This window comes from Drosophila rhopaloa, unplaced genomic scaffold (assembly GCF_018152115.1).
Source record: "Drosophila rhopaloa isolate 14029-0021.01 unplaced genomic scaffold, ASM1815211v1 contig_3, whole genome shotgun sequence".
Classification (NCBI taxonomy): Eukaryota; Metazoa; Arthropoda; class Insecta; order Diptera; family Drosophilidae; genus Drosophila; species Drosophila rhopaloa.
In genome coordinates, this window is record NW_025335123.1 from 9,563,096 (window position 1) to 9,585,270 (window position 22,175).

At 44.9% G+C, this 22,175-nt stretch overlaps 1 protein-coding gene across 1 annotated transcript; it reads right to left on the reverse strand.

Annotated features, from left to right (window-relative positions):
- Positions 1–18,193: 18,193 nt before the first annotated feature.
- LOC108044930 lies at positions 18,194–21,427 on the reverse strand. The gene is made up of 4 exons (XM_017124097.2): positions 21,131–21,427; positions 19,549–20,009; positions 19,324–19,473; positions 18,194–19,038 (listed from the first exon to the last, which is right to left on the reverse strand). The coding sequence occupies exons 1-4, from the start codon at positions 21,135–21,137 to the stop codon at positions 18,283–18,285; spliced, it is 1,374 nt and encodes a 457-aa protein (XP_016979586.1). The 5' UTR covers positions 21,138–21,427; the 3' UTR covers positions 18,194–18,282.
- Positions 21,428–22,175: the final 748 nt, after the last annotated feature.

Here is a 22,175-nt window from a genome sequence, read left to right on the forward strand (position 1 = left end):
ATTATTAACATCTCCTTATTACATTACCAAAAATGATCTCCCAGATTTAGCATTTGGTATCCTTAATATTTCCATCAAAAGATGCCCACTTTACAGCATAACTCATCCTTTGGCCAGCTGTAATCCCTTTAACTTTCTCTATTTGTTTGCCCCGAAATCGGGTCATTCAAGAACCATCTGACCAGGACATGGTCCAGTCTGAAGCCGTCTAAGCGGCGCCTTGGCCCAAATAAATTACGATCACTTAACAATGAGCAGGCCTTTTCATGACAATTTTTTTTTTTTTTTTTTTTTTTTGGCGTTTTCATGCAACCCCCCGCTTTTCCGCTTAATAAGGTCCAAAGGTGTTTTCAATTGCGAAATGGGATTCAATTGTCTGGCGGAAAAACAGCACTCGAGAGGGCCGCAAACATAAAGTGACACAAATTATGAAAGAACCACCGAGGGATCGATCGAGCGAGATCAAAGGTGACGCGCCCACTCTGCAACGGGCAACGGGCAACAAACGACAATTGAATCGCCTGCCAGCGGGACAAAAGCGGTACAGCGCATGGGGAAGGGGGGGAGGGTGATGGTGAAGCGGTACAAGGACAACGAAGGGCGAGGGGCAGCTGGACAATCGCACAATGAAGTGATCAGTGCCGGACAATGGGCAGGCGTTTTTAATTGTCAATGAATGCCACATCAGCTCTTGACCTTTTGCGGCTATTTGGGAAACAGTTGCTTCTGCGCCCTCCAGGCTGCGATCCGTGCGAAAAAGGTGGTCCACCACCCAGGTGAGAAGGCCCTAAAAATTCCAGCGCAGCGCAGCCGATTCAGATGCCGATTTTGATGAGCGTTGCGACAATGGAATTGATATAATTAATGGCCAGTTTGGCGCCAGACTTTCGGGACACGAAAAGGGAAGAGAGACTCGGCAACTGAGAGGCACAGCGTACACTCAGGAAAAAAATATGTTAATATATACATATGAAAAAGTAGTGATATATTCTCTATTAAAAGTCAATTAATCGAGAGGAAAGAGAAACATGGAAAATAAATCTGATATCAGACCAAAATATGTTATATGTAACTTTCTCTTTTGGGGCTTATAAAAACATCCGATAATTTAATAACCTTTTTAGCAATCCTACATTTTCATGTGTTTAAAATCATATTTAATATATGATTAGTAAAAAAGATTAATAGATTTATAGCCAAAGTATTTTCTTCAGGTGCACATATTTTGCATCTGATGTTGAATCAGAAAAGGTGGAAAAATTGATGAGCGTGTGCCTGCGATATCCTGTCAGAGGAGGCGGGGGTGGTGCCAGCTTATCGCTGGACAGGATCAGGGCGCAAACAGAACGGATAATAAGATGAAGAGGGAGAGGGGGAGGGGAGAAAGGGGTGGGGGGTATGCGCAAGTCAATCAGTCAAACACGAAGGCAATCACTCAATGGGAACACACACACGCTGGCAAAAGGGGCGAAGAGGTCACAATTCACAAGTGGCCCGTCAAATATTGACGGAACCCCTTTCGGACAAAGGCCCAGGACAAAAAACTTCACAGGCGAATGCGATGGTCAAATATTTGAATATGGAATCCCGGCATGCCGCTCCCTCCCCCGCCGTCCCACTCTCCCCCGCCTCACCGCCTTAAGGGATGTGGAATGCGGTGTCGATCTTGTTAACTGATATCGCTGCAGTTGCAGTTGCAGTTGCAGTTTCAGATGCAGTTGCAGTCGGTCCTCAAGTGCTCGAGTGCTCATGTTATCCTGGACAGTTCATTAAACCGAACGCGACTGGACTGCAGTTAATTGGTTGCCCATTATGGAGCTAGTCTGGGCCCGATCCGATCCCAGCCGATCGATCCGAGGCGAACGGCAGCTGTATGCAGTGGGAAAAAATAAGATCGGAATACGAAGCGTTGAAGTCAAAGTATTGATTTAATTAAGAGTATTTTAGCCTCTTTGAATGGAAGTTTTATTGGTCAACTTTTGGATCGAAATGGTTTCAAAACCCTACCTCCCCCACAAGTTTTAGCTTGGGTAATTACAAAAATACTTTTGTATTTTATACATCCATTAAGTTCAATTTTTCACCATCAAAAACTGGCTACAACATGTTCAATAGCTTTAGAATTAAAACGAACCAAAATTAAAACTTCTTGAGGTAAGCCACCTTAATGTACGGCGTTTTATTGTCCAAGTCTTGAATGTACTTTCTTGTCTTATTAGTAAATAACCTCTGAATTTTGTTATATATATCTCACTAAAATTGTAATTTTTTTTGGCAATTTCTAAATCATGTTTTCCACTGTGCACCGGATCGAGACAATATTTGATTAACAAATCCAGGGAGGAGGCATCGGTGGCGGCGAGCGACTGCAGAAATGGCAAAGGATAGGGAACTGACCAAGTGTGGCCCGTCGTCCGGCGATGGACAAATCGGACTAATTACTGGCCACTAATATGACAGCGTTCTCATTCAATTAAAATATCCATATCTAGTGCAATTAGACGATGTCCATCGCATTGCGGCTCCGCTCATTAAACTTGCACGAATTATTGCACGCACTTTGTCATACATTTTAATTTCACTTTGCCGAGATCACGATCCTCGATCCAGCGGGTTTGGCCCGGAATGGGGCTGCTCGGCTCTGAGCTATAACTAAATCTGAAAGAGAGAAAGAGATCTTCGGAGATCCGTGCTACACATTAGCAATTACGCTCATTACACTTAATTACAGAAAACTAGGAGTGCATGAAGATTTCCACTTGCGGACGGACGACTCCGAACGCGAATGCGAATGCGAGTGCGATCGCCAACCTGATCGTGAACCTGCAGTTGAATCGGAAAGATAAACGGGGCTGGAGGAGGAGTTTCCGAAGCTTCTGCCTCCAAGGAGGCACTGAAACAAATAACCAGGAGCACACATGTTAATTACTACCTAATAATTTGTGAATTCACGATGATAACATAACAAATAAGAAATTGTATTCATATAATGTTATAATCGTAATTGGGTACTTAAGGATTTTGTACTTTATTTTAGGTGATATTTTTTTTGCGGGGTTAATGCATATTTGTTTTCAAATACCAAAGATTTTAAATAGCCTTCAAAAGTTCGTACTTTGGACATTACAACTCGAAAAGATGTTAATGATTCAACAAAAACTAAACAATAAATTACGCTTTTTAAAACATCTTATTTATGTAAACCATTGTAAATTAATCAACAACAATCGGACTAGTTACACTAATAAAATGAATATTTCTTTTTCAAGGACTGCATACATTGAATTTTTTATGAATGTTAAATAATCATTAAATTAGGGATTCAATGTACTCTTCAACATTTTTTTTGTATATACTGGAAATCAATCAAAAAGGTATATGTCGCTCTGGAAATAGTTTTCTCAAAACAAAATATGAAGGCTTCAGGATAATCTTAGGTTTAGATTTTTATAAGCTGTATGTGCGTACGCTGTATATATGTAAAATAATTTTGTTAAAGTTTCTTTGAATCGCTTAAATCAATGACACTTTTTTCTGCGTGTGGGCAGCCGTCTGGGCCAAAGTCTGGGCCTAGTATCTCTGAATCTGCGAGCCGGGTGAAATGGGGATCAGGGACAGATAGAGATGGGGATAGAGAGAAAGAGAGAGAGACGGGGAGAAAGGCGGAGAAAAAGAGAGAGAGATATATAGAGAGAGAGAGAGAGCGAGAGCATGGAGAGCAAGTGAATTATTGCAGTCTCATTATGTGCGATGAGTTATGTATGGCGTATTGCTTTCGTCGTCAGCTCGTCAGCTTGAAGCCCTGGCTGGAAAGTGCTCGTGTATCTGCATCGCGCCGCCGAAACCTCGGACGGACTACCAGCCATCTGTCAGCCAGGCTCACAGCCTCGGCCTGAGTCCCAGTCCCGGTCCCAGTCTCAGTCTTCCGACCCCCTCCCCCCGGCGGCTCTGTCCTCGTCGAAGAATGTAGTGCGATGGTCGCCTAAATCAAGCGTACTTAGCGAATGATTTACATTCCGAGAGACAGCAAACACACTGCTTTGCGGTATGTGATGTTATGCGAGCAGCAAGCGCAGCAAAAGCAACAGCACAACAGCAACATCAACAGCAACAGCAACATCAACAGCAACTGCAACAGCAACAGCAACAGCAACATGCACGGCAGCAACATCCAGCTGAGAGTGTGTGCATGTGCCCCAAGTCAGAAGTCAGACCCAAAACGAAGAGCCAAGTCAACGAATCCCCAGATCTCCTACAGAAATATATAAATTATTTTTTATAATTTAGCATTTAAAAAACAACAAGTTTAAAAGCTATTTGACTCAACTGTCTAACCACTTCGTAAAGATTTGTGGTAAATAATCCGGAAAGCATAAACAGGAAGATGGATACGATTTATCTCAGTAATATGTTTATGAAATGCTCCAATGAATACAAACTATTAAACTAATTATTTTCAAAAAGATAATCAATCATTCCAAAAAAAATTCCATGTAAATTAATGAAAATTAAAATTACTTGGAGTCCCTGATTAACTGTATTTAAATTATAATAATAAAGATTACTTGGAAAAACAGCTGAACTTGTACTTTATATTCCAATGGCTAATAAAAATAATATCACTAACCGATAAGCTTTTTTAAAAATCAAACTCTTGGATTTTTTTTATTATATTATAATAAATGAAAACAAAATTACCATGCAACTGCATCACTCAGCATTCCCTGTGAATGAAATAAAAATTTCAAATCTCGGTAAGTTATAAGAAGGGGGGGGTATTGTGTTTGTTGACATCCTAGTCTGGTTACTCACCCATTGGCGTGGTGTACAAGTCAAATGTCATAACTCAAGGCGTGTGGACTGTTTTTCTGCTAATCAATATGCCGCAGCGAGCGCGTTGTGGGGCAAGCGATAATAAGCAGCAGCGTTGGAGGGGAGGGGAGGGGGTGGAGAGCGAACTGGGGAGTAGGTGGGGGGGGGGGTTCGACAGAGACGCACCGCAAAAGTCGGACGCTTCCTCGCATAAATATCACCAGCAATTACTCAGTCATAAGTCTGCCGCTCGCTCGTTTGCTGTCATGACATGAGTGACTCTGCCCCGGCGATGCTCGCTCTATAAGGTCCGCGCCACAGATCTCTCCTTTAATGCCCCTCCTCCCCCTTTCGGAACCCCCCAGTTATCCACCTTACCCCACCATCCGCAGTTATCCCCCAGTGTCCCCCGTTCCGGAGTATGCGCCCAAGTTTGCCGCTGGCAAAGAACGGACATCGAGTTGCTGCTGAAGATGGAGATGGAGATGAAGACGGCGATGGAGATGGAGATGGAGCTGAAGATGGAGATGAAGATGGAGCTGCGGCTGGAGCTGAAGCTGAAGCTAAAGCTAAAGCTGAAGATGGAACTGAAGATGGTCAAGGGCCCGGGCTCTGGTGTTGGTTTGGCAAATTTTTACAGCGCTTTATAAGCAGCCCGTTGCCGAGCGACCGAGCGACCAAGCGACCAAGCGAGCGGCCACTGGGCGGTAATTTGTTAAAGCTTCCTTACTTTTCAACACTCCGGAGATGGAGCGAGAAAGAGAGATGGAGCGGCTTTAATTGTGCCCCTTGAGTGGCTTGATGATAAATCTCCGGGGCTATCCATCTAAGCGCGCCAGTTCCAGGCGTTCCAGTTCGTCAAGATCGTCGTCCATCTGCACGGCGAGAAATCGCCACTATCTGGGTGAGTTTCGATAAATTTATTTCTATTTGGACACACTCGCACTCTGATAATAGTAACTTTGCAGAAAAATGACTCAATTAAAACTGACTCAATTAAAACTGAGTTCTAGTGTTTGAATTTGCTGTTAATCTACATTAAAATTGTTGTTTTTAATTTGGAAAAATTTTTTTTAATTTTTCTAGCTAGTTAATAAAAACAGATTCGTCTACTCAGCGATTAAAATAGAATTCCATGATCTGGCTATATTTAGCCACAACTTGTACTGCCTCTATTAGATTTTTTGAATAGGTGACAAAACTCAAAATTTCGAAGTTTAAAACATATAAAAATAAAAATGGGACTACAAAATGGTATACCTGCAAAATTAGTTTTTTTTTTTTCCAACTAAAAATATTTTTTTTACAATTCCATCTTTGATTAGTCTTTTAAAAATAATAATCGAAAATAGAAAACTATTTTCAAGGTACTAAATATATTTATCCAAGTTGTAACGTGCGGATTATGGGGTCCTTGGGTCCTAAGCTGGCTCCGCAGATTTTCGCTGAGTGTGCTTCCCGCGGGATGACGGGATGAGCATGATCGTGAAGATCAGCTCCCAAGCAGCTCCCTCTTCGGGCTGGCGACTTGGAGCACTTGCTTCCTCGACACAAATCAACGGGGATGACAGACTCTGACACCGGACTGGGGATGAGGATGAGGATGAGGATGAGTCCCGGGGCCTTCCATCATCATCCCAGTCGCCAGCTACGGTCCACGGCGAAGAAGTCCCGTCTTGAGTCAATGAAAATGTTAAGCATCTTACGCCAACATCAATTTTGCGTTTATTTATAGGCCGTTTTCCGCTCGTGTTGTTTATGGACTCGCTGTGTAAAAAACACCCCCCACCCCCGTTTTAGTTTCAGATTGCTTATGTTTGCCAGCTCAGCGCCCTCTGACGTCACTGATAAGTCGATTGAGGAACTATTGCCAATAAACATTTGTGATATGCCGGTTGAAATTGCAACCGACTGACGCAGCTTCTTTGGGGCATCTGTGTCGTCACCGATTTGGTTGTTGTATGTTCTGCTGTTGTAGTCCTTGTTGTTGTTGTTGGAGTCGCTGATTTTGTTGCCATATCACTGAGTCAATAACCAGCCAACACAACTTGTTGTTGCTGTTGTTGTTCAGCGTCACCGCCGCGAGCGAGTTTATTTGCGGCCTTATTTGGATACCCTGGTAAAAAGGTATATCCATGACAATCCCATATATTAACCATCACCAGCAAGCAAATATATATCAATAATTCAAACTATTTAAATTAATTAGCAATGATAAAACCTTTTTAAGTTAAGAAAGGATTTACTTTACTCATTAACAAAAACTATATTATATAGTAACTATTTTCTGTTAGGGTGCTTCTCAAGTCGCTGTTCGAGTTTCTTACTTTGCTTGTTTTACTTTTCGGCGCACGAAAAAAATTCAATGAATTTATCATAAAATTGCGAGAAACTCTGGCGTTTTTCTCCGAAAAATTAAATGTGCGACTTGAGCTTGGGACCTGGATGCTCGAACGTTTGCTGCTGGGGATGTGGAGGCGAGATGAGGGCGCCTCTTCGGCCCTCGGGAAATGTTTGGCGACCTTGGCCGTTAATAGGTGAAGGAAGGGGGGGGGGAGCTCTGTCCAGTCCAGATAAGGACTACCGGCGAACGATTGGAATTTCCGACAGAATTAAAAACAGAATAACTTCTTTTCATTTTACGGCAAGTTATACAATTGCAAATGAGCGAGTTATGGGTGTTGAACTTATTGGGAAATGGTTAGGTCTTCCCGGAATCCCCATAGCTTTCCACCGAAACTTTAACTCTGACCCCCAGACCCCTGAGAAATTTTTTGCCCGCCCTAATCTAATCTAAATAGAAATTTAAGCGGAAATCAGATAGCACTTGAAAATAGGCGTAGAAGCGCTTGAGAACCGCTTGTATTTCTGACGTCAAGTCGGTAAGTTCATATTAAATGCGAATGTGGCACAAGCCTAAGATAATTTAATTTGCGTAGTTTGTGTGACTAGAGTTTTTCGCGGCAATCGTTTAATGGACAGATCATTTTATGAACCAACTACAATGATTCATTAAGCTCTTGCTATTTATTGTGCGTATGCTGAATGTTGTGTATCTACATATAATTACTATATTTAGCTGTAAAAAACACAAAGCTGAAGGTTTTTCAACTTCTTGTTCATTATATTCAAGATCCAGTCTCTTGACCTTTTAACGATTTACAAATATAATTTAAACTTATGCTTAGTAATTATTATGGCAAAGTATTTAAATCCTTAGTTTTGTGATTCAATTAATTAAATGGCTTTTGAATACATTTTTAATTTATATATACCATTTGTCAACCTAGTATATATTATTTAGGGGTTTTGCTTTAGTAGTTAGACGAAAACTATTAGCTTTTAGGGAAATTTAAATGGCTTTACATGGGGAATTTCCCTACCATTTCCGGCCTAGAACTTCATGTATCGCTAATGGATAAATTTAGATGTATTCGCAATGGTTTGGGCTTTGCCCCTGCGATTTCCCCCGGCGATTTCCCAGCGGTGATCGATTGGGGAAAGAAAAGTCCCCTCCCGCGCCGGGCATTTCCGATTGGGTGGAGGGCAGGAGGGGCTCCAAATGGAGTGGAGAGGGCTGGTGAGTTGCTTGCTCAAGCCAAGCATTTGAACCGTTTTTAATTTCGTTTGCTTTTGGCCCGAAAGACACTCTTTCAGGCATTCAGTTTGGTCAGTCTTTCAGGGTCTCTTAGGTTTTCCTCCGCTCGAACCGCTTGGCTTTTGGACTTTGCGACTGGAACTGGGACCTCCAGCTGTAGCAGAAGAAGTCCAATCTGAGCGCAGCGGTCTTTTATGATGGGAAACATTTCGTGTTGGGACCGGGCTTAAATCATGTGAGTATGTGGCAACAACAAGTCGCGGCCGTTGTTGGTGGGCAAACATCATCATCGCGGCGGCGACGACGACGACGACGACGACGATCATAATCGCGCCACAACCCATAACCCATTCATGTACTCAGGTGCCCCTGCCCCCCAGTTTCCTCTTGATTTTCCCTCCGATCTCCTCTTTTCTTTTCGTTTTTTCCCCATTTTTTTTTTCTTTTTGTTGTATATATTTTTTTTTTTTTGTTTTGCCTAATGACAAAGACTAATATTTTCTTCCTGTGACATATCTCTTTCGTGCATTGAAATTTACTTTTGTTGGCTGTGTTGTTTTGTCTCGGCCGAGAGTCTATTGCCGTGTTGTCGCTCCATTTAGCCCAGGGTCCGGAGGAGCGACAGAGAGGTCCAGAGAGGTTCGGCGCAGCAGTTTATGGAAATTATTTGTTGCATTGCGCTGCTAATGTGTTAAAACAATATCTGGCCCAAAACCCCCGACCGTCCGTCCGCGGCAGGGAGGCGGACCAACTGACCGTCCGGCTTTGTGTGCTGTGTGGCACAAATAAGACGGGGAAATATTTACACAAGCGCTGAGACCGAAACTGAGGCTGATACTCAGGCTGAGACTGAGACTGAGGCTGAGACTGAGGCAGGGCAGCCAGCTGTGAGCCGGGCACGCCCCTGCTGCCGCCCCTAAGTCTCGGTTTCTGAGTCCATGCAATTGGCAACCCAACGACAAAGTGTCTCCGCTCCCAGCAACTGCATATTCGGCCTCATCTCGAGCCGGTTGTAGGCGGACCACCCAGCCACCAGTTGCAGTCCGTCAGTTGTTCAATGCATCAATTAGCTCCCACTGAGCCAGCTCCGCTCACCTTGTCCACCTTGTCCACCTGCCCATTTGTCCGTTTGCCCATTTGCCCATTTGACCATTTGCCCGTGTTGGCTGTTTGGTCAACCGTCGGTGGTCAAAATTCGCCCGAGCGTTGCCAATTGCTGGCCCGCAAATTGAAACGTTCTTCCTTTCAAAACCTGCCCAGCCCCCACATGGCGTATGCGCAACGGGGAGAGGGCAACATTTGTCAGGGAAATTATTCACATGTTTTATTTGTTTTAGGACAACACTTATTATGTTTACTTATCCTTCAGATTTTGCACGGCTATTGCTAATTGTAGATGGCTAATTTAGTTGTCACTCTGAATCTGTATACAATGTATATATTATGTATTATCCTTTTGTAAAATTGATCGTTAATAATTATCTAGACTATATTTTTGGTGCCAACAATGACATCTCTCATAAAGAATGAAAATATTAATTTGAATTTGATAAATTATTTTGTTTTGGATAAAGTAGTTTATCAAATTCGAGTGTTTCCTGAGATTACAAAATTGTACCTCATTTTGGATAGATTTTTAGATAATCATTCTAGGAAAAGGAAACCCTATTGATTATTTATTTTTACCACTTGACTGATTACTCTTAAATGTATAAATGTGTGAAGTAGACGAGTTTATTCAATCGTTATGATATTTATTGAGCTGCGCTTAGGAGATCTTCCCTAACATTCATTTAGATGCCTGACTTATGTACGTAGAACCCGTCGATTTCCGCTCCCCCTCTCTCCGCGGGACTTTGTTATTATGTTTGGCCTTTGCGGGACATCCACAAATCCTGCACCGTTAACACTTCCGTTGTGGCAGCAACTCGCTGTTCGACTCCCATTGTGGATCAGGTGTTTGTTGTCCTTGCTCCTTTCGAGGACGTTCGATGTCCTTTGTTGGTGGAGGAGCGAAACAAATATCAGGAAATGTCATCATTTGTAAGGGCCGTGTAAGGAGAAGGGACGGGACAAACTCAGGACAAGCAATTGAATTGAATCGAATCCAGGACATTGCCACACATGGCGTGAGCGAGAAGGAAGTGAACGGAGGGAGGGAGAGGGCGATAGATGGGCCGAGAGAGAGTGAGAAATTGTCACTGCCAGCTGCTTCTTTCTTTCTTTCTTTTTGTCTGAGTGTTTGTCTGTGTGTGTGTGCGTGTGTGTGTGTGTCTTTCTTTCTTTTCTCGCCTTTACTTCTTGCTTCTTTCCCATCGTTTTGTACTCCTTACCACCTCCCCTCTTACTTCCCCTGACCAACCTCCCCCCACCCCCCTCCGAGCCTGTTGTATCAGCATTTCTCCGCCGCTCTTGTCTTGTTTGCATTGTTCTCGCCCAACAGATTTGATCAGTTTTTAATGAACTTCATTCATGTTTGAATGACTTTGATCAGTTCCGCTCCGGCCTCACCTCTCCGCCGATCACTCTGTCTCGCTCTACAACTCTCTAGCCCTCTCTGTTTCTCCCTTTTATGAGTTTTCGTCTTGTCTTGTTTTTTTTTTTTAACCAACAATAGCAAATACACGCGTGCGGTACGATCTCGTTGTGAACTCCCATGGAGAGCCAGGGCCAAAAGGGGGGTAAAGGGGCTAAAGGATGTGGTGCAGATGGTCTGGCGGAAACTAAGACGGTGGCGTAATATAGCCGAAAATATAGTTATGCCTTGGGCATTTCATTTCTTAACCAGTTTTTGTCCATATCCATCAGCTAATCCCCGACAGCTAAGTCCCGTCTAAGCCGCCTCCCCCCCCACAAAAAAAAAAAAAAAATAAATAACCAAGTTCAACGAGGCGTACAACAAATATTTTCACCAAGTGCCGACAGTTACCCCGCCCCGCTTTTCATATAGCCCCGCTCCCTGGTTAGCCGCTGATGGAGATTGGGTTGATTGAGGGTCCTTCAAAAAGGGTACAAAACAAAGACTCTGGAAATCAGAAAATTGTATTAAATGTGTCCCATTTAATGCGAGCGAGGGAGGGAGATAGCTGCGACGGCTCCCTGCGCGAGATGATATAGAAAAATTTATTATTTCACTTGTCAGAATTTGTGCAGCAGAAGATCTGTTAAGACGACAGTCGCTCATCATGATCGCGATGATTATCATTATTGAGGCACTCTTGCTTTGATCTGGCCTGCAGTTGCGCCCAGTTCAGGGCTCATCTCTGCTCATTTCGATTCCCATTCCCATTCTCTAGCCCATTCCCATTCCCGTTCCCATCCCCATTCCCGATCCCGTATCCATCTCCATCTCCATCCAAAATCCCCGTGCATGGGCGCAGCAAGTGCAGCGGTGTTGTTGCCGCCAAAGTTGACGCTTTGTGTCATTGTCAAGTGTTGCGCCTTGTTTGTGCAGCATCGGATTGCGATAGAAGAGGAGGGGGTGTGTAGGGGGGGCGACCCAGGGCTATTGGAATCAGCAGTCTGTATCCGAATCTCAATACCAATCTTCCACTGCGCGCTGCTCTATTTGTAGCCGTTTGATTTGTGATTAATGTCTCCCTCTGCGTCTTTTGAGTGAGATGAGTGTGTGTGCATTCAATCAGCCATGAAGAGTAGGGCCACAACCGAAATTCCTCACCTGAAGACAGGGCCAACCAATTGGTGGCAACAAATGGATCAAACAATGAATGATAGCCATGATAATGCCACGTTTCATATCATTGCCAGATCCTTTATTTGAATCTGCTTTGGTTACTTATGAATACAAATAGCTAATTGTGCGATGTTTATTAACTTTTAAATATGAACTCAATTTAGTGGCTAATTAAATACTTAATACTTAAAAATCAAATCTTTTTAGAAACGTCAAGAAGAAAAGTTATGTGTCACTTGTTAGAAATTGCAAATTGTATACTTAATGATAAGAAACCCTACATGATAATTAAACGAAGATACTGCTAAGGATTAATTAAGCCCAAAATTCCTCCTTGAATTACTCAATTAAAATGGAAGAAGGATAACCCCCTACATTCTCAAGAGCTTATGAATAAGAACCTGCCTCGTTCGGTTATTTGTCACTTGGCCCCGGCAGTCGATGCGAAATTAATGCGAAATAAAAAAGCTTATTGACTGCCCCGTTATGTCTAACAAAAACAAACGAGCCCCAAGGAAGCCAGTCGGTGCGGAATCTTGGGAAGGTGGAGGCAGCTCCTCCGGCGAGTCACGTTCGCCAGGTTGCATAAATCAAGAGACAGTCGCATTGCTTTTGGGTCTGGAGGGTGAGTGTGTCACTGGCGCAGTGAACGGACAACCGGACGAGCGGACAAGCGGGACGAGCGGACTGAGGACGGCGGTAAGGTAGCTCTGGCTGAAGGGGGAGGGGGTGGAAAAGGGACGCTGCACCGCGAGATGCTGTGCCGGTGATTATGACGACAAACCATAAAACGCATGGCAGGATGAGCGCGTACGCGTCGCGAGTTATTCCGTGGCTTCCAGGAACCGCAGTCCCTCGACTGCATCCTAGACTTAATCCACGCACGCACCACCGCACCACGGCACCACCGAACCACCGACCAAAAGACCGAACGACCCACAGTGGCTGCCACCGCTGAGAGTCCTGTGTGTGTGCGAAATGCAAAACAATATCATCATAAAAGGCAGCAGCGCAAGTCGCCCATGTCCACAACCGTGTTCAGGTCTATGGGTCTAGAGAGCAATGGGCAATGAGCAATGGCAAATGGGCAATGGGCAATGGGCAACGGGCAATGGCAATAACCAAAACCGAAAACTGAAAACCGAAAACTGAAAACCTAAAAACCAAAAACCAAAACCGAGAAGCCAGTCCACTCCGCACTCGTGACCGCTATAAATCGATGAAGTCATTGTGTGAGTGCCGGCGATCCTGGTACAGAGCGAACCGAGCGAATAGCCCTTGCCTTTTTCATTTCGAGTTTTATTTTTATTTTCGTACTTGGTTCGATTTTATTGCCGCCTCATAAAAGTAGCATAAACATGTTAGTAGCCTTTTGCTACCGCTACTTAAGTTAGTTGCCAAACGCTGTTGCTCCCTTTTCATTCCTTTTTTTTTTCTTTTTGTTTTTCTCCTGGCTGAGATTTACGAATTTGTTGCACATTTTATTATGTGATTTGTGCCCTGTTGATTCGGCTGCTCGTATGTTCTTCAGAAACGGTATCTAATAACGATGATTGCCCCCCCCCGGAACTCCCCGTAGCGATGTGGATGTGAAATCTCAGATATATCACTCTGGAGATATATCTGCCTGAGATCAGGGTATTCCCCATTCGACTTGTTTCTTGCCCGCTTTGTTCACCTCACCTCTTCAATGGTCGTTCTTGTTCTTGTGCAGTTTTCTTTCAGTGTCAAAGTGTAATAAAATATTACTCATGGTAATTAAAATTTTGTGCTGCGCTGTTCGCTCTTCCGAGCTGCTTTTATTTCTTTGCCGTCGGCTCAAGTTCAATGTGCACAGGGGTGTTGGCGAAGGGGGGAGTGGGGCACGTTTCGGTGGGGGTAAGCAGCAAAGTGAAAAAAATTAAAACAATTAAAAAGCGTTTGTCGAGGTGCGCAACTCCACACAGCTCAACTCAAAAATGAAATAAAATAAAAATCCACAGCCTAGCGAGCCCATAAACCGCAGGCAAAGAGCTGCGCTGCCGGCGACAGTTCAACGACATGTTTATTAAGTCATACGCAAAATTTTTTCTTATTTTTTTTTTTTTGTTTTTGGTTTAGGCCCGCCTGGGACCAGACTTCAAGCCCCGGGTCTTAACTGTCTGAGAACCCGCCGGCGAGATTTATGCGGCCACACTCTATGAGATTACATAAATGGCCATTAAAATGTATGCTAATAAAAACAAGATATGTCCGACCAGACAAGCGCACAAATTATATAATTAAGACGAGGCGTTAGGAGCGGGGCGAACGACGCTATTTAGGGACTTCAATTGGAATTCCCAGATGGAACTCACTACTTGGTCTACTAAAGATAGGAAATACTAAATGTATTTATATGTATTTATTGACTTTGTGAGACGTATAAGTCACCTTAAGTATTACCTATAAATTATACATAGGAATTGTTTTAATGCTTAACCTTTAACCTTGTTCCTTTTCTAAATAATAATGTTTAATTTTTTTTGGTTTTATTATTTACAAATACTCGAGCACTTCAAGCCATTAGCTTCTGTTGAACCATAACTTTTGCATCCATCGGCGGTTTTTTCCTGGGAACCTTATGCGATCTGCTCTCGTAAACAAACAGCTTGAATTTGGAGGCTTTCAATGATATGCTTGAATTTGGAGGCTTTCAATGATATGCTGAACGATTCGCTGGCTGCCTGTCAATATCGTCATCGAGTCGTCCACCAGCAACAACAACAACAACTACATCAGCAACAAAAAGAGCACGGGCTTAAGCCGGCCGGCTATGCAAACGTAAATAATAACAACTGTAAAAAGATCATAATAATAACAATAACAACGCGGCAGCGACAGCGACAGCGCCGATAAAAATAATAAACATAAAAAATATTAAAATGCGAACGCTTTGAAATGCAAATCACGCGGCCAATTTGACAAATTAATCGCTTTGTAAACAAATCGAATTTCAATTGCGAGCGCTTCTGATGGCTCATGGCTAATTGTAAGGGGGGGGAGGAGGGAGGGGGATTCCCCCTTTAGAGTGAGCGGGGGGAGGGGGGTCCTAATGGGTCGCGTTGAGATGTCGGGGCGGTGTTAAAAAATGGCAGTGCAGTTGGCATACGAATTGCCATACGAATTGAAAAACGCTCAATAATCTTTAATTAAGTGTCATGTTTATGGAAAGTGAATGTCGCCTGTATGTAGAAACGAATCAATTGAGGCTGCCGTTGAAAGGCAGATTGAAAGAGTCGGTAATTAATAGATTCAATTGTTGAATCCCTAATTGATTACTTATTGTTGCGTATATGATGGATCTACGTTGTTTTAGTTGTTTTATATTCTACTTATCAATGTTGGCTAATTTTCACTTTTGGTTGATTTAACTTTGCATCCCTTTTGATTCATACTAAAAGTGCATTTAAAAATGTGCATTTATCCACTTAAATACAGGTATCTAGTGAACTAGTTGCACAAGAATAATTGGGAATTCAACTCCAATGATTCCTAATCGGATATAGAAATTCTATTAACCATAATTCAAAGAATTCAAATTGATTGGATTTATCAGTGCTCAACCAAGTAATTGAATCGATTCCCTAATTGAGTTGCCAATTGTCGGACATTCGATTGAGTGTTAAGGTAAGTTAAGTTGCCAAAGGAATGAAAATGGAAATGGGAATGAGAGTAGGAATGGCCAAGTAGATACACAGATATCCTGTCCGTGCAAGACAGGACGCAGTTTTGTGGCCCGAAGGTCGCCGCAGGACGGGATTCCTGGAAGGTGCCGCAGGACAATAAAAAACACAAAAAGAGATTGGGAATTTGTGAGGTCGAAAGAAAGAAAAAAGAGGAGCGCAAAATGGCAGGACAATGGCAAAAAGTGGCCCGGCACAAAGGACTGCACAAATGCAGTTATCTTGCAAAATTGTCGACACAATGCGTGTGGGAGCGGGACGGCGCAATGATGGGTTATTAAATGTTGTTAATCTTTTCGCCCAGGCACATATTCAAATTTCAGCAGCAGGAGCAGGTAGTCAGTCAGACACCGTTATGGCCAGGCCAAAAACAAAGCCAGCAGAATCCCCGAGCTCGAATCCGAAATGCTGAAATGCCGAAATGTCGGGATGTCGGGATGCCCGGCCGTCGAGCCTCTTGGCATTTGCCTTTATTGTGCACGCTGTTTAAATATTTACCGAGTTTTACAATATTTATGACAGCTAAAAACATAACAACACCTACTTACCCAAAAGGGCTCAGAGAGCAGGCCAAAAAGGGGACACTTGACACTGGACTATGGCCAAGAAAACTCGAACTCGAACTCAAAAACGAACCCGGGAGCGGCTTAGAGTCTGGAGGACTTCCTTCAATCGATTGCAATCAATAAACGGCTTAGTCGGCATTATAATGCATGCCGAAATGTTTTCGCTCAGCGTCTCGTGCTAATCCATTTGCATGTCAACAGCAGTCTCCTCCAGGACACTGCGAAACACTGCCAAACACTACAGGACACTCCAGTCTGCTTCCGTTCGCTGAGTGCTAATAATCCGGCTGGACTTGGCCGTAAGTTGCCACTAAGCGCCCTAAACGGAGCTTGGCAATAAGCCAAGGCATTAAAAAGTAAATTTGCCTAAATCCGCTTAAAACAAAGCGGGGATTTGGCACTCGTCCTGGTCCTGCCACCACAATTACCAATCGATTTCCGTCTCAAACGGAGACTCCGAGGACCAAGACAAGTGTAGCCGTGTTTTAGTTAACCCCGGGGATAAGCGGCAGCTCATCTGCCGCCTGATCCCAACACCCCAGATCCACTAAACACCTCTGATGATGGTGATCGGCTTTATAGTGCTGCACTTGGCGCGAACTTTCATTGAGTGCTGGTTCCATTGATCACAGTCCATTCATTGGTTTCTCGGCCAGGTAGACTCAGGTGGGGATCGGTGATACGCGGCGATGGCGATGAGGGGAACTCTGCAGTTGGGGGGGGAACTTGGGGAACTGGGCCTGGCGTGCTAATAGTTTGACGCCGCTGGAGCTCATAAAACCCATGACCCACGGAGGAGCCATAAAGACAGGCCTGCGAAGTGGAAGACGCCAAGTCCCCAGAAAGTGTGTCAAGAGCATCGGAGTGGTGGGATGCCCAGGGGATATACTAAATACTCCCGAAAATATTGACCATATAAAATACTCGATCATTTTAGGCACACTCATTGGAATTGATGTATACTTATGTCCACTTAAATATATATCTTGAATAGTTAAGCTAACTAATGATTACCCAATAAAATACTACATTTTCAATAGAATATCGAAAAAATTGAATGATTCGAAAAAATGCAATATTATCACATTTGAATTAACGTTTCATTTGCTCTTGGTTTTAGAGACTTGGAGATATATAGGTCAACAACAGCCCCCAAAACACAAATGATACATTTTAAGGAAACATTAATTATTATCCATTGAAAAAACCCGCAGATAAATTATTCTCAAAATTGTCTTGTCCTGTTTTCCCAAAAATTAAAAACAACCAAAATTTATTTTCAGATTTGATTTTATTGTTCGCTTTATTTCGCACTGTCTTATTCATATATCGGTCGGTTCTATAAATACGAAAATCGATTTCTAAGGGCGAGCTTAGGAATACGAAGGCATGGATGCAGTCACATGCTGCACATGCGATCTATATATACAATTAGGTTAAATACGAACTAGTCAAGCACTATATCACAGATGTCAAACACAAGCTAGCCTACGAAAAAAAATGTTTGCCTTAAGATCGAAGCTTAGTCTATGGGGATAGGATAGTCTACTTAGTCTACTTGGGGGGGGGGGGGTCACATAATATTGAATGGAGGTCAAGTGCCTAAAAATGGGAGGGTGCGAATAATACTTTCCATTGGGTCATATCCTGCTGGGGTGATTGGCGGCTGCTCTTATATGACTAGAACGGCAACTGCGGTTTTGGGGTTGTATGATATATAATAAATACGGAATGTGTGTGTAATACTTGCAATTAAATGGGGACGATAGTCTGTGCTGGCAATCAAATAATTTACTTAAGCTACGATCGATCGATAAACGGTTAAATTAAGGGGGAGTGGGGGGGGGACAGGGCTTAAGATGACAGGGGAGGGGGTGAGGGTGTGTATCCTGAGGGGAAGCCGCAATTTCACGTGCGCCGCACGCGTTTCGACTGGCGCTTGCCACGTCTGCCAGATGTCGATTGGAGGCCTCCTCCACCACCGCCGTTGGCCACAGCACCACCTGCGACTGGCTTGGACACCTCGTTGAACTCCTTGCCGTTCGACGTCGCACTCCGCCAGCGCTGCTCCAGTTGCTCCGCCAGCTCCAGCTGCTGCTGCTGCTTCTTCTTCTGGCTCTTCTTGGGCTTCCGGTGGTGCTTCCGCGGACGACTCTTCACCCGCTTGCCGTCGCGCCTCAGCAGCTGGTACATGGTGCGCAGGAAGTCGTAGTAGTGGTGCTTCACGAACCGCATGTCGATGGAGTCCGCCTCGCCAGCCGCCGCAACCGCCGCCGCCGGGGATGATGCACCACCACTGGAGCCACCCAAATCGGAGACGCCCGTCTTGGAGCGCAGCTTCAAACGCTTGTTCATCTCGAGCCGCGAGATCTGCGGCAGCTGGGCCACCGCGACGGGAGTGGTGGCCACCACCACCACCGACGCCGCCGCCGCCGCCGCCCCCCCACTGCGCCGCTGCTTCTGGCGCGGACTCTGCGTCTGGTTGACGGCCGTCTCCAGTTCGCAGAGGATTCGCCGCGAGCTCAAAAGCAGCTCGCGCAGCTCGCGGGCGGTGCTCGATTCGCGGGTGATGGACCGCTGGTCCCAGCGGATCTGCTGGCGCCTCAGATACGCGAAGCTGGCCACATACGTTTGCATGTTGCGGTACCAGCGCTTCAGGGCAATCTGGGGGATAGAGAAAGGACCGGAGAGGGTGAGTTAGTTGGCACAATAAGAGTTTGGGTAATTGGCAAGTCATAGTCTCTTAAGGATACAAGTCCACAATTATATTTTTTTAAATATTCAAATATCCAAAAACTAGATATGGGTTTCATATATGTATAGGATGGGGTATTGTAGATAAAACCCAAGATTTAACAGTTTTAAAACCCCAAAAAAAAACATGGTTGAAAAGTACCAAAGACGGGAGCCAAATAAAATCAGGACTTAAGAATACTGCCTTTCACTTACCGTGGAATTGGGCTTGAGCTTGGGAAGGAACTTGTAGTTGTGCGTGTGGAGCGACCACATGGTCATGTTGCGGATGTCGATGGCCGAATCCTGGCTGCTGTTTAAGCTGCGGTACTCCCTGAAGGCGTGTCGCTTCAACTGCTTGAAGCTCTGCGAAAGATGAAAGTAAGGAGGCGAGGACAATGGGTTAGATGGGGTTAAGCGGTCTGGACTGGGCGAACTCACCTGCCTGGGCCGCTGGCGATTGAATCGATCCCCCGCCGAGGGATGGTAGTTGCCCCCGCAGGGATTGGCCCACTCGAGGGCCGTGGTGTTCTCGTCGAAATTGCGATAGTCGATCCAATTGCTGTTCCGCTTCCGGTGGCGCTTGCGCGGACCGGAGCTGGCCGGGATCGAGGCCGGCTGATTGGAGGAGATGGCGGTGCTCGAGGTGGTGCGAACGCGCAGGCGGTCGGTATCGATCACGGTGAGACCACCGCTGCTGGTGGAGGGGATGGTGGGGGTGCTGCGCCCCTGCGCCAAATGGGGCAGCTGGGCGGCGAGCAGGAGGGCGAGCAGGAGCAGGAGCAGCGGACGAGCCATCGCCATCGCATGGTAGACACTTCCACTTCCGCTGGCGTTTCCGTTTCCTTTGCCTGGTGCCGTGGTGCTGCCTTTAGCTCTGGTCGCAGCGCACTGCCAACCAACTGAGGTCCGTTAACGAAATCCGTGTCAAAGTCCGACAAAAACAGGCGAGTTACAGGGGTTGTACAACGGGGACAGGGGGGGGCAAAAAAGAGAGGGGAGAAATATAGACACACAATGAGTATCGAGAATGCAAAAGTAAATCAACTAAGCAGATTTCAGCATCAACGCTAGACGATCAACGATCCCGGAACTTCCTAAACATCCGAAACTTCCGAAACTTCCTAACCGCGACTCCGACAATGGGGACTGGGTGAGTTCTCCTGGTGGGTTCTTTGTGGGTTCTTGGTGCTTGGGTGGTGCTACGTTATACGTTATATGTGATACGTGCTACGTGGTGACGGGACGGATATGGTTGGCCGACCCTCCTTCAATGCAAGTGCAACTGCAACCGTACAACAGTCTGAACAATTTGGTTCGCTTTTTTTAACATTTTCTCTGCGTTTGTTTTGCTGCTTTTTTTTCGCTTTTCGTTGTTTTTGTCTTTTCCAGGGCGATATATGTGTATGTGGGGGCGGGGGAAACTTGTTAATTTAGACAATTAACTCGAGAGTAGCCTGAGCGAATACTGAAGATGGATCTATTCGTTTTAAGGATCGAAGCAAAATGCTCTGTAGAAGAAAATCGATCGCAAAAACTTCGCTACTGGTTGATTTTAATTGCGGTAAAGCGGCTACTTGGCTTTTGAACTTGGGACTTTTAAACTAATTTTGTATATTTCAATTTTTCTATTGTAGTTAAATTTTGATGGCTTTTTTTAATCTTGATGGGACTGCGCGATTGAAGATCGTATTCAGTGTAAGGTCATTTTGAAATAAAGTAAATTCAGGATATACGTTTAATGGCTTCTTTCTCTGCATACAATTAATTTAAATAATCAAAATGATTGTAAAATTTCAAGGACCTCATGAGCTGAACTATCCATTTAAATTGTTTAATTCTTAAGTTGCAGTTGCTGGCATTGAAGGATCTTTGTCGTTGGAATTCTTAGATCGTTGATCGTCGATAAATCAGTTGAAGAGTGGAGAATGTTCTTTTGCTGAAATATCCTTGGGCATATCCTTTCTCCACTCTCCACCTGAGTGTGCTCTTGAGTGTTGATCAAATTAAAAATAATACACACACCGCATTATAGTTGAAAAATAGAGTCGGCCAGGATCCTCGCAGGATCCCCGTTGTTTGCTTTGCGTCTGCGCGTTCCAAATCCGTGTGTTAATCCAAATTGGTGGTCGAGATTCTTTTTTTCCGGCACTTGCAACACAACACTCGCAAAAAAAATGTATATATTTATATATGAAGCACTTGACGAACAGTTTTTCGTTTGTGTGTTTCAGATGGTGTTCTTTGGGCTTTGGTGTTTTTAGACTGATTCGCGGACACTTCTGCTCGCGTCCGAGTGTGAAACCGAACTGAGCCCAAAGCCGCGCTGGATTTGACCAGCTTTCTTCGCTGAGAGGCTGCGGATACCCAGGCCAGAGCGTTACCGACCCGATGAGCAGCGCCAAAAGGCCGAAACCGAAACTGAAATGGAAACTGAGGCGAGCTGAGCGGCAGCCTCTGCCGACGTCGCTGCCCGATGCCGCGGCTGCCGAGCGGTACGCCATGGTCCGAGCTAGAAGAAGACCGCCGATTCGATCCGAAGATCGGCAGGCCGTGTCAGGCTCAGGCTGTCCCGCTCCCGCGCCCGCCGATCGGTATCGCATCCTCTGGGCCACCTGCGCATGTATACGTGTACCTACCTGGAGAGCCTGCCTGCCAACCGGCTGCCCTCTCGCCATCCCTCTTGCTCCTGCAGGCCGGCCAGGGTTACGCTCCGGTCGCCATTGCGACTCGAATTTCCCGCTAGCCCAATCCGCGCCACTCACTCAAAGAGAGAGCGAGAGAGTGGGCCAAGAAGAGAGGCTACCTGGTCCCCCAAAAGGCGCTGCCTACCTGTCTCTGTCCCACTCTGGCCCGTTGTGCCCAGGGTTTTCCTCTCCCTTGCTCTCTCTATCGCACTCGGCAGGCCACCGATGACCTTGAGCCTTGGCCTGCTCACCCCTCCGAAAAAGTCCTGAGATTCAAATCGGCTTAGAGAGTGATCAACGGAAATGACCAGCATAACACAACATTTCGATAATCCAGGTAAAATATTGGTTCGAGAACTATCTACTCAGAAAACGAATTCC

Excerpts from the sequence above, each read along its gene's own strand:
- LOC108044930 (XM_017124097.2), bottom strand. Across the intron at positions 19,474-19,548 it reads ATCGCCAGCGGCCCAGGCAG|AGCTTCAAGCAGTTGAAGCG; the intron begins GTGAGTTCGCCC and ends CATCTTTCGCAG. Across the intron at positions 19,039-19,323 it reads AGCTCAAGCCCAATTCCACG|ATTGCCCTGAAGCGCTGGTA; the intron begins GTAAGTGAAAGG and ends TCTATCCCCCAG.